The sequence below is a fragment of the Calonectris borealis genome, chromosome 2 (assembly GCF_964195595.1).
Source record: "Calonectris borealis chromosome 2, bCalBor7.hap1.2, whole genome shotgun sequence".
In the NCBI taxonomy this organism is placed as follows: domain Eukaryota; kingdom Metazoa; phylum Chordata; class Aves; order Procellariiformes; family Procellariidae; genus Calonectris; species Calonectris borealis.
In genome coordinates, this window is record NC_134313.1 from 105,194,626 (window position 1) to 105,207,213 (window position 12,588).

At 35.1% G+C, this 12,588-nt stretch overlaps 1 protein-coding gene across 8 annotated transcripts in view; it reads left to right on the plus strand.

Moving 5' to 3' along the window:
• The window catches only part of ATP9B (ATPase phospholipid transporting 9B (putative)), a 173,382-nt gene that overhangs the window by 112,406 nt on the left and 48,388 nt on the right, over positions 1–12,588 (plus strand). For all 8 annotated transcript variants that reach the window (XM_075142839.1, XM_075142840.1, XM_075142844.1 and 5 more), the window contains one exon: positions 6,219–6,379. In XM_075142839.1, coding sequence (XP_074998940.1) covers positions 6,219–6,379 — 161 coding nt within the window. The remainder of the gene's footprint in view (positions 1–6,218; positions 6,380–12,588) is intronic.

Below are 12,588 nucleotides of genomic sequence, written 5' to 3' on the forward strand. Positions count from 1 at the left end.
ATTGTTTTAAATTGAAAAAATGGATGTCTTAAGAGTTTTGCTGTGTGAATGCTTTTGGTTGTTGAAGTCTCCAGTATGACTAGTTAGCTTAGATTATTGAAGCAATTATTCTAAATTGATGGGTGGTCTTGAGAAAATGTTTTCAATTGATAGCTTCTGATAGGAGGAGGGTATGTTACTAATACAGCACAATCCCTATATGGGTGCCAGAGTTTTAAGAAGCCACTAACCTTTTCAGTTTCTTAATATGCCCAGTGCACGTTTTTATCATTCTTGTGTGTGACAAATACATAGCGAAGTTGGAGAACATATGGTCGCACAGCATCTGACTACTGGCACCTTAAGGTGCAAGTCTGTGACTGTATAAAGGTATATGAAGTGTAACTTTTTGCTAAGAAGGAAATATAATAGTTTCAGTACACAATCTGAACTGTTAAAGTCCTTCGAATAATTAACTCTGAAACTGAATGAATTAAATGCTGTCGGCCAAGGAAGATCATACAGAAATACAGGTTGCCCTGTAAAAGTACAGTGCTGTGCGTGGTACTGCATTACCGACAGCGAGCTTTTGAAAACAGTGGCTAGCACCAATCTTGAGCACCCTCTGCTGACCAAACTATACATGGCATTTCTTTAACTGCCGCAAGTCTTTTTAGCCTTCCGCCAACTTAGAACAAAATACTGAAATAAGGTAGAGGCAAATATCAATGGTTTGGTTTCGTTATTATATGTAAAGACTGATTCTAAGAAGAGACATCAGATTGAAGAATATTTAGAGATATTGGGATAGTTGAGCAAACTGCAAAAGTGTTAATGAAAACCAGATTTATAGTCAACTGGATATTAAGAATGGATCACCTTCAGTTTCTCTCATTTTGATCTTTTGAAACATAATGTTTTACTACAGATATAGTAAATCATTGATGTTAGGATAAATCAGGACACAACTGAAAAAGAAGACACACTTGAGAAGGTTATGAAATCTGTGGCCAGTATTTGTCAAAATGAGTGCCTTACTTCAAGCAGCTGAGTCCACTATTTAAGTACGGTTGTGGATATAGCTCACTTACAGTTTTTATTGTAGTAGAGAGAGGGCTAAGCACCTCTAAAAACCCGGAGAGGACTTACAAGTTTCACTTTGAGTATCCAAACTCAGACGATGTTGAGTCTGGAAGAGGCAACGATATAAAATAGACGAATAAAGGAGGCAGAGAGAGAAAGAAATTTTGTAAGTCTTCATTTTCTTTTAGCATTATAGATATTACTAGCTACAAAAGGGAATTTTGTTTCTAAAGTGATTAGTTTATTTCATAGATATTATGCAGTTATGAATAGCTTGTTAAAGTAAAAAAAGGCAAGTCAGAAGGTAATTTCAAAATGTAATAAATTTATTTTGCTTTAAAGAGCATTTAAAGCTCTGTTTTTGAATATGCATCAAAACATTCAAAAAACATTATCTACTTGCAGCTTACTCTTCTTCCTTCGGATGATAACCATGTATTTCTTCTTGACTTTTAAAGTATTTCTACTGTTTTAAATGCCTATCTGTTGGATATGAGCTGTTTTTTGTAAGAATACAGAGAAGTAATTGTAATTTGTTTCTTTGGGAATACAATTAATGCTAAATATCTAAAAATGTTTCTTGAAATCAGTGTAGAATAGACGGAATTCAGTTCCAAAAACCTGCAATATTAACATAATGCCAAATATTTCAGTTTGGTCAAAGTGATGTGTTGGGATTAAAGCTAGCATGAAGGATCCATACTTTTTTTTGCCAAACGAAATACAGAAAAATGTTAGTTGAATCAAATGGACTATTTTCTGGTTATTGCTTTTGTATAACTGCACTGGAGTGGACTCAATAACTAAAGTTTATTTCAGTTTTACTAAGTCAGGTAGAACCCCCACACACCACCACGATTATTGCTCTAATTCTAAAATGAATAAAACTTGTAATAGGTTTTTAGTGCTTCAGGAAATGTTTTCAAGGTTTGTCATTGTTGCTCGTGCAGCTAAACAAGTGATTGGGATGTTTGAAAATCGATCTGAGAAAAAGCCAGGATACGTGACTTTTTTTCACTAAATGGTCACTTTATATATGTCAGTGTTTTCTTTGCTTGTCCTACCTTTGAATCTACTGCTTAAAAGAATGAGTAAGATATTAATTTAAAAGTGTAACATACTGTATGCAAGATTTGGTGGTTTTTATGTTAATCAAGACAGGCTTGTAGAGAAACATATTTGTCAGACCACTACTTGAGTACAGTGAATTAAGGAAAGATGCTTCCTAAACTTGAATTCACTCGCTTTCCTTGTTTTGATTCATCGTTATATTAGCCTTAATGTGGTCAACCTGGATTGCTGAGCAGTCAAGAATTTGAATCATAGGAATAACCTTAGAATTAGGAGACTTAACAAAGAAGAAACATTTACAGATTCCAGAGTTGCTGTACATGTTTTTAGTGTCAAAGATTAAGGTAAACAGGTAATGATGTGTCTCTTTATTTAGCCTTTAAACACAGATTAATAATCTATTATTCCTAGGGACTATAGGAAAGGTTTAACAGATTATTGAGGAAAGCCATAGGGGTTCAGATATATGCAGTTAACTGTATATAGTAGTCTATATAAAAATTACATTTTTTTTTAAATGATGAAATCCTTTTTCTTAGGCAAAGCTTGTTTTTGTCAGCTCGAAGAAAGATCTATTATTTGAATTTTAGTGATTTTAAATACTTACCTTACTCTTTGCATAGCTGTTACATCTAAGTTTAGACTAGAATTAATGAAAACATGAATAATTGACTAGTATTCAAGGTTTAATAAAGTTAAGAGCATCTATTAAGAATAGAAAAGAAAATTTTTATGTTTATGATGCAAATTAAAGCCAAAGTCTATCTCAAACATACATACCATGAAATTTCATTGTAGTCAATATGGTGTTTGTCAGTGCAGAACCAGACTGATTACTGAAATATAATTACCTTCATGGAGGAATTTGGTTGCAGGGAGAAGTCTCTCCTAAGATAGTGCCTTAATACTTCAACAATATTAAAGTAGGGTGCTTAAAAAAGGCTATTTATGAGCAATTATTTCCAATGCACTTTAAACTGTAATTGAATAAAAAATGACTGCACTAGACTATTTTGAGAAATCTTTACCATTGTGCAACATTTAATCATCAAATTTTGCATTTCAATATTATAGCATTAAAAATTTTCTCATTTTCCAAGTAATATACTTTTTATAATGTTAGAAGAATTGTTCTATTACTACAATAATAGCTTCAGAGGATAACCTTTCCCAAAAGTTAAGCATCTAGGGCAGCAATAGCAATATTGCTGTTCGTGTTCTACTTCAGTAGTCAGAAAGGTTTGTTGTTGCTTTCAACTTTTGCTAATTAAATTAAGATTTTTCTCATAAGATAATGACTTATATCTTGTGGTCCAAAATGTGAGGTTTAGACCTTTAATCATTCCCTCATTCAAAAATAAAGTATCTTAAAAACTTGTAGGCTTTTTTTGATGCAAGTAGACAGTGCCATACTTTTTATTGATGATATAAACCATTATTTTACCGAGAACCATTAGCTATTTAAAACTTCGTGCATAAATTAAAGAGGAGCTAAATGGATTTGCAGTTGTTGCCATTAGTAGCATTTTAGATTATACAGGCAATTATTGTGTTCATTATCGTAGAGCAGCCCCTTTGCAAAACTACTGTGGTTGTCTTAGACATTATGTACAAATTTTCCCTTGGAGATTAAAATTTCCAGTGGTGTGTTTAATTTTGTTAACACAGTTGTTTCAAATAGAACAAATATTATGACAAGTAGAAGAAAATTTGCTTTTCCAATATGGGAAATAGCAATAAATGTGGAAAATTACTCCAATTCTTAACTTATCTATTTCTTACATTGTCATAATTATTCTGGTTATGATTATTTTCAAAAGGAAAGAAATCACTTTCTTAAGATGGTATATTTTACAAATGCTTTGATAAAATCACAATGTAGTTAAAATGAAGTTTACCCACTTTTCCAATATTCAGATGAATTTTAGAGACTGTTAGTGAATTTCTACATGAAATGTATCTGGATAATTCAACAGTGTTTCATTAGTTTGAGTGCAGAAGTTGTTTAAGTGGAAAGGCACAAAATTAAACTAATTGAGTATATTTCAGTACATTATAGTAACTAATTTTTGAGAAATGGAGAATACATTTCTATTAAAACTTACTTTCTTTGTGTGCCTTCTTAAGTGGGGTTTTGCAATTGCTTTCACTTGCTACAGTAAATGAAAATATTAAAATTGACTATAGACAATAGTATGATCTATATTAAAAAGGATGATATTATTAGTAACAAACCAAATATTCTTGTGCAGGAGATTTATGGTGTGAAATTTTTTCATCATCAACTTTTTTAGTCTCTTAATATCTTTCTAAACACATTTTTGTTGGTTTCCAAACTTAAATTCACATCTGTCTTCATCAATTAGAAAGGTATTAATGCTTTGAATTAGCTACATATCAGTGTGCAGTGGACTAAATTTAATGTTTCTGTCCAAAAAGTGGCATTCTTTCCAAAGAAGCTCTTTATTCATTTCTGTTCTGGGGTGGGGTTTTTACGGGGGGGCGGAGGGGGAGCTAAGGGGAGAGATAGGCTTTCGCTACCATGATGCAGGAAAAAAAAGTGTGAGGTAGTGGTTATGCATATTGCAAGACAGTGATTCTTTATTTTATTACAAAAAAAGACCAACTCTAGAAGGCCAGATTAAATCATTCCTTTCACTTTTTAATGGGATTTGGATGAATAGAGTAAAATATGCACTTTGCATTCATTGATAGCATCTTTAGGTTGAGGTAATTGAGTCTTTTTTCCCTGACTGAATGAATAATGACTTCATCTGATCCTCAGCGAGGCCTGAAACTTAGGCTGCCTTTGTCAACGCAAAAAGATCTGGGCTTTGAAACATGCTCTACTTCCCTGGCTTAATTTTTCTTCATTTTAATCCAAAAACCTATTTTTCTCAATAATTCAAGCATAAACTATGTAGTAGTTGAAGCAGCGGAAATTGCAAGATATTTGTCCTCGTTGTGCTGCTTTTTAAATGCAGCTGATAAATCAGCCGCTGTGGTCTTCAGCTGCCTGGTTCTCTAGGGAAGGGACGGCCCCTGTATAAGCAAGATTGCTGGAATTTTTAAGAACTATATTTAAAGTGGTTCTTTTTCAGACTGTTTGTTGTCTAAGGAAGTGTTATGTTTTACTGGTCTTACTGGCAAGACTTGGAGATAAAAGAGGCATCTGTGATGGGGCCTAGGAAACTCTTCCTGACATAATTTTCCCACATATTTTACTGACTACAAGAGCATCCCGAAAAGTGGAGTATAAATACTTAGCCTACAGCATACATTATTGAAATGGCGAGAGTCTTAGTTACATAGCTTAAAAATATTTTTTTCATGAGAAACAGTGGATGAAAGATAGCCTCTCAATGTTTTTGCTAAAATGTTTCTAAATCACATACCTTTTTACTCGTGAAAAGTTGAACCTCTGTTTTGCTATTTTGGTTTGAAAATGGATATTCCACTTGATTGTTGTTTTTTATTCTTATATTGAATAACTGAAAGTGTCATACAATTAAAAATTATTTCTATGAAATTAGTTCAGATTTACAGACCAGTATGGCAGTATAGTTACAAGTTACAGTACACTAGTTATACGAATGAGGAGGTAGCTCTGTCGCATTTGTCTGTGGATTCTTCAGTCTAACAGTTTTTTGATCTTCTAGCTGTAAATGAGCAGTAGCTACTCTACAAATAGAAGATACAGTGCCAGTATTTTTGCTGCATGCATGACAGAAGAAAATTATTACTGCTCATTTGTTCATCTCTAATTGTCTTTTCTCCTTGCCCTCCTGTGTTCCTGTCCTGGATCAGGGTATGGGGGAGGGCTCTGTCAGGCATTCAAAAGGCCTGGCTGGGACAGTTCACACTGGTTCTGGGGATTGTTATTGTCCTGTAACCAGGGAACATCTATTGCATACAAGCATAGGAACAATAATCAATTCAGTTATCAAAATGCAATTAATTGTTACAAGTGCATGGATTTTTAATAGGTAGGAATAAGAAAGCCAATAATAGCTAATTGGTTGCACCGCAAAAGTGTCAATTTAAGAAAAAGTCATGACTAACTTGATTTATACTTCTTCCTCTAGGTTGGCTTGCTGGACCTGGAGTTGAATCAACTGACCAAAGCCCTGTTTTTGGCTTTAGTTGCACTATCAGTTGTTATGGTAACCTTGCAAGGATTTGTAGGCCCATGGTATCGCAACCTTTTCCGGTTCCTCCTCCTGTTTTCCTATATCATCCCAATCAGGTATGTGTAAGAATGAAAGCAAAACACAATGTCTAATTTCACTGAATGTGTCTTTCTTGAAATTTATACTTGCTTCTCATTGCGAAGGAAATTGATCTTATCAGGAAGCTGAAGGAGAAGGTGCCAACAAATCTGCTGATTCTTGAAGGATCACTGTACAGAAAACAATACTGTTGGGTCTTTTTTGTGTAATGTTTTTTGCTGGAGTAATCAGGATATCTAATCCTTTACTAGCATAAATGTATTAATAAGGATACAATCTTGGTATATTTGAGAACGTGGTTTTAGGAAACTTATTCGAATGAACTGTTAGGTATATTTTGGAACTTTATTTTTAATGCCTTAAGTACTGAAAATGTTCCTTTTCTCAGGTTAAAATACAGACTTTTTACTACAACAATGGTTAATTTAAATTGAATGGCTGAATAATGTAGGTGCACTTTTCAACGAGAGGACTTTTAACATGTGTAACCGAGTAGAGACTTGCCCTGAATTAATTAATTCATTAAGCATGAGTACTGTATATTCAAATTGCAGATAAACTGGAACAGGAGATAATATCCATGTGTGTAACCAAGTCGTCTGTGGACACAGAAGTGAGACCACTGACTCCGAAATGAGTTTTTTTCCTTGAATGGGTATTGCCTTTGCAAAATGGAAATACTCTCTCCTGTTAAAATACCCAGTGTTTATGTTAAGGTGATTGTTAATTTTAGATGCTCTCTGGAACTCTTCAGTTTGAGATACATCATTCACTAAGCCCAGTGGCTAGCCACAGAGGTAGCAGCAACTAAAGGGTAGGTAGGTTTAAGACCTATCCTCTCAGGTTTGCATACAATATTTAAATCCATGTAGTATAAGAAAAAAAGACCAGGAGGATTTCATTAAGTATTTTAATCTAAGCTTACATGACTTATGTGTTACTGTGTTCACATTTTTTAAGTACATGTCTATGTGAAGGGAACTATATCATATTTGACCGATTTGATACTCAGGAAGTATCTATCTTAAGATTTATAACTTAAAGGACTTGTATTTTTATACTACTTCTGTGTGGCAAGAGCAACTGATTCTGTTGGGAAATTGAAGGACAAGGTTCCAGCAAATCTGCTGGGGAGTTGAGGAGATCTCATCGTAGAAACTGGTCATCTTAGAAGAGTTTCCACTACCTTTAACTCGCTCTTGTTTTTTATTTACACATTCGTGTTTCAGTTTTGTGGTATCTTTCTAAACACTGTCATTGTCGTAACTCCCTTACTGCTTATATGATGCTGCTGTTGAGGACATGTCGTCATTCCCCCCATACACACACAGTTATTAAGCAATGTATCCATGTGAAGAGGCAAAAAGTGCTGCATTTAAGTGTTAAGTAAAGTCTGCATATTGCTGAAAGATGCACTTAATCATCAAAGGACATGTAGGGGATTGGAAAAATGAGCTAAGAGTATAGAGGATCACTTGTCAGTCACTGTGTTCTTCCATAATAAACATATTAAGCCAAAACTTATTGAAGTGGTTAAAAGACAGGTATATCTTTGTTACAGGACGCAAGAGGATTAAAAGCATATAGGTGGTTTAAGTAAATTTGACTCTATATTGACAGTTCAACATATGCCACTGAAAAACATGTTGATTGAGCAGCTCATTTTCAACTTAAAGAGTTGTTTAGTGGACTTGTTTTCTTTTCCAAATAATTCTTTTCCAAAAATAATTTCTAGGATACACCTAATCCAATTTTTCAGTTGCTTGTGGGAGATAATATACAAAGTGCAAGTATTAGAGAATGTGATTGGTTTAGTTCTGAGATAGACCATATAGTTATTCTATGGAAGATCAGACAGGAACCTATCAGAGAATTCTTTTCTCTCTAGAGATTTATCTATTTCTATACCAGCTTTTCTTCACCTCAGATGATTCCTATACAGGGTCACTTCCCACACTGTCAGCCAAATAAACAACTCCAGTCATGCTGGTGGTCAAATATAACTATACTTCTTTTCCTCTCTTCTGGAAATTAAGCATGGAAATGACTTACTCTTTAGGCTGTATTTGGAGTGTAAACTCTTGGAGACGAAAATTACAAGACTAATGATGCTGAAGCACCAGGTGCTGTGTCCTCCCATTATTTTTAAAATAGCTATATGGGGGAAATAATGAACTTTTCACAGATAAAGGAAATGAACATGGGAGATCAGGATTGACTGGTAAAGGCAAAGCATATCTGAACTCATGCATGTGTGAAATGTGTTGATTGATGGTTTTAGAGAATTCAGGAAGTTTCTAAATACGGAGCTTTTTTGCGGTTATGTTTGGCTTTTGGTTTGCAGGGCAAGGGAAATTCCAGGTATGCAATAAAAATATTTTTCCATGGTCAGACATGTTTGGTGAAGATCATCAGGAGGAGGTAACTAACTGTTAGCAGATTTTAACTGATCTCTGTGCAGTCTCTCCTATAATTAATAGGAAGAAGAACTTTTTTTTGCTCCGGGGAGCAGCTAGTTCCTTGTGATTCAGCTGCATCCTAAGTACTCCTCTAGATCGATGTTGCTTCACTGAGTGAAGGATATTACTGTGGGGCGTGTAAGACTTCAGAAGTATAAACATAAAGCAACTGTAAAAAAAAAAATCAAAACCCAACACAACCAAACAAAAAACACCCCAACAACCAACACCCATCCCCCCACCCCTTCTCCCCTCAAAAACCCCAGCTCACAACATTGCACACATTCTGTAGTATACAGGGAATCAAGCAAAATGGAGAAAAAGTAGTAGTAAGCAAACATTGAAAGCTTAGCCTAGCTCTTAATTTGTTGTAAATTAGAGCCATTATGCACAAAATGTTTTAAACAGCCTCACACCCCCAGAAACATTTGGCCCTTAAAAATTACTCTTCTGTAATTGTCATTTCTTTTTCCCCTATGGACGAAGCATAGTCCAGGGAGCCTCCATAGGCAATCTGCCTCCCTACAAAGTTAATCTATTTGAATTTCTTAAAATTTATTGGAAAAGGAGGATAGAAAGCAAGTCTTTGACAGGCTGTCCAAAACTAAATAAATCTCTGAGTTTTTCCATGTTCCTTGGTATTCTTAGGCTGTTTTCTAATTGCATCTAGCCAGTTTGAAGTGCATTAATGCCTATCCATAGGTTCCTCCAGTGTCTCTGAGACCATTTCATTACTTGTTTTAAATAAAATCATTGATTGAAATACATTTGCCATTAGTTTACAAGATCTTGTCTGACTGTATCACCTAGTGCAGTTATCACATAGCAGGCTGGAGCCAGCATGTGTCCTCAGGTATGTCCACGCTGCTGCTCTTTGTGATACTAGCGTGGAAGTTCTTAGGTCTGTGATGTTTCCTTTTTTTTTTTTTCTTTTTTAAATAGTAAGGTCCTTTTGTTGAACAACTTGTATTTTGGATTGTCTTTTCTGAATAACAAAGGGAAGAGGGCAAAAACAGTCATGCTAGTGAAAAGTCGGTACCTCAGGTGGGGGAAGATGAGGTACAGCTTTGTCATTGTTATGCTATCTTTTACCTGGTTTCCCAGTTTAACTCTATTACTGTGGTTATAGATACATTCTTTTTAATTTTATATCTTTTTAAAATCAGGCTTACATTTTTATCAGGGCAGTTTAATTTCCCTTTTGTGTGGAACTGAAGACATTTACTGTACATGTTTAAAATTCCTCAAGACTTACATGATTTGTATTGGAGTTTTTACTTCAATTTTTGCAGCTACTAATTTGATCAGTTGTTTGAGTTTTAATTTTTTTTTGAAAGAGCTGTCAGAGAGACAGTTACCAATATTTGTATTTTTAATGACAAGAGAATAGAAGAGACTTCAATCAATGTCGATGTGAGATACCCACTCTCAACTACTGAGCTGAAAATCCGGGTGTGTGTACGGGTGCAAGAAAGATGATCGGGCGGTTAGAGAGCCTTGCCTCAATGCAATTCTGTCCTTTCACCTGGCATTTAGCTGTAGCATCTCTTCATCAGCTCACTTGAGCTGCCATGGTAATAGGTTCAGAAATGACAGCCAAGGCCAAAGAAGAGGCTAGCCTTAATGATGGTACTGCACCACCAAATTGGATCCCCTCCACCACCAAGTAATGGGACTCTGTTTATTCATTGTCCAGTCGTCTTCAACACCTTGAAAGGCAATGTGAGTTGCACTTTGACTTGAGTCCTTTTGTTTGTTTGTTTTGTTTTTCCCCCAAAAAATGTAGCCAGGAAAGTTTTTCAAGATAATTTAGGCTTAGCCAAGCAGTGTTTGGTGAAATTACTGCCTCGCGTATACAGGCATGTGAATCCTGTAGCCGTACATGCTTCCACTAGTTGTTAAGTAACGTAGAGGATTTACCGTAAAATGATAAGGTTTTGATTGGGGATCTGGTAAAAATGTGTATCATCTAGGCTCTATATTTAGTAGCAGTTTAAAGCTGGATTGACAGGGGCTTAATCAGCCATCTTTTTAGGAGGATCCTTTAGTTTTGGTGTACAGAGAAGCTGAAATGTCTTTTGTCCTTTTCCTTCACACACCCCAAGGCTCCTGGGCACTGAGCCATTCTGCCAAAATAAGCTGTCCCAAACGTCTGGAAGGAACTGCCTTGCACTTAAGTAGTAAAGTTTTGGGGCCCTACCTGGCTCCTGGCTGCTTTTTTCTGGGTCTTTAAGAGGAGCATTTAAAGAAAATCCTTCAAGTCATGTCAGTCTGTTTTCAGTGGGCAGTGAGGAGAACACTGCTAGGAAGTCTTGCATCTGAAATTCAGTCATATCCAATGAAATCCCAGATCATACAAATATGAAAAAGGAAATTTTATTCAATGTGCTTCTGCGTATTCCTGAGATCCAGGGAACTCACACCTATGCAGGACTGTAGTGCCTATCTAACAGCAGCAAGCAGCTATGCTGCTTTCAGTCACATTCTAGTTTGTGCTGTCCATGTTGGAGCTCTAATTTGTATAATGTATAGATGTGAGAGTATCAGTATATGTAGTCTCACATATACAGACAGCAGATATATAAGATCTACGATGCAAAGCTTTCAGTGTAGAAGAGCTAAAGAGCTACTCATAAAGTAGTTTAAGCAATCATTATAAAGGTGTATTATGCTTCTATACTATACCATGATATATAATGGAATCTGTATAGAGACTGAAAAATATTATATGAAGCTTCTTGGTAGTTTACAAACTAATTTTGACTTCTTCATGCAACAGGAGCTATGGTGTGTGTCTCTCATGCTAAGAGTAAGTCTTACCTTGCCCAGTATGGTGCTGAGCTAGCTTTGTGCTTTTCTTACAATGTCTGATATTCATGCTACATCAGCACAATCAGTTTTAAAAAAACAAGTCATTTTTTAACTGATCTGTTGCAGTACATCTTTTTCCTTTCTAACCTTGCAACATTGCCTATTTGCTTTTAGTTGTTTTTCTGGTTTTTGATCTAATAGTATTATAGCAAGTAATGCCAAATTTGTCTGGAATACAGTAAAAATATTCATGTTTTAAAAATTATTTGTATTAGACATCTAATGTCAATATTGTTGCCATTGTATAACAGGCTTAATGAAAGAAGGCATCTGACCTGGTAAATGTGAAAATAACAAAGAAACATTTTTAATAGGAAGTAATTACTGTTGTTTTGAGCTGCATATGCTACATCTCTTGTGCCAAGGCTCTCGTCTGACATGCATTCTATTTGTATTTTGCACTCTACTGTGTTTTCAGCCTATAAGAAATTCATAGATTAATTTTCTCATTAATTATTCCCCAGATTTCCTCCTGAGGTTTTAAGTTCTACCTATGTTACAACATTTAATTATCTGTGCCTAGGTTGCATGTGGCCCCTGAAAAACTACATGTGCCACAGTCGCTATAGCAATACAGGATTGATACGCATTTTTTTGCCACACATATTTAAGCATAAATGTGTGGGATTGAGTTCTCTTTTAAAGTTACATTCGTTGGCTGGGTTTTATGTAAAGTGCTGTGTGTACCTTCTTTCATTTCCTTTTATATGCTTACAGAATAGACAAAATTTAGAAAAATTAGTCCAAGAGAACTAGTGAGACCACTTACGAAGCAAACAAGAACATAGATCTGAGGCTTTTCTTGGGAATATCAGACAGATAGCAGAGAACACTAAATAAAAATGTATATAGTGGACTAAACACAAAAGGAATATTATATTCAAATTTCCTCTCCA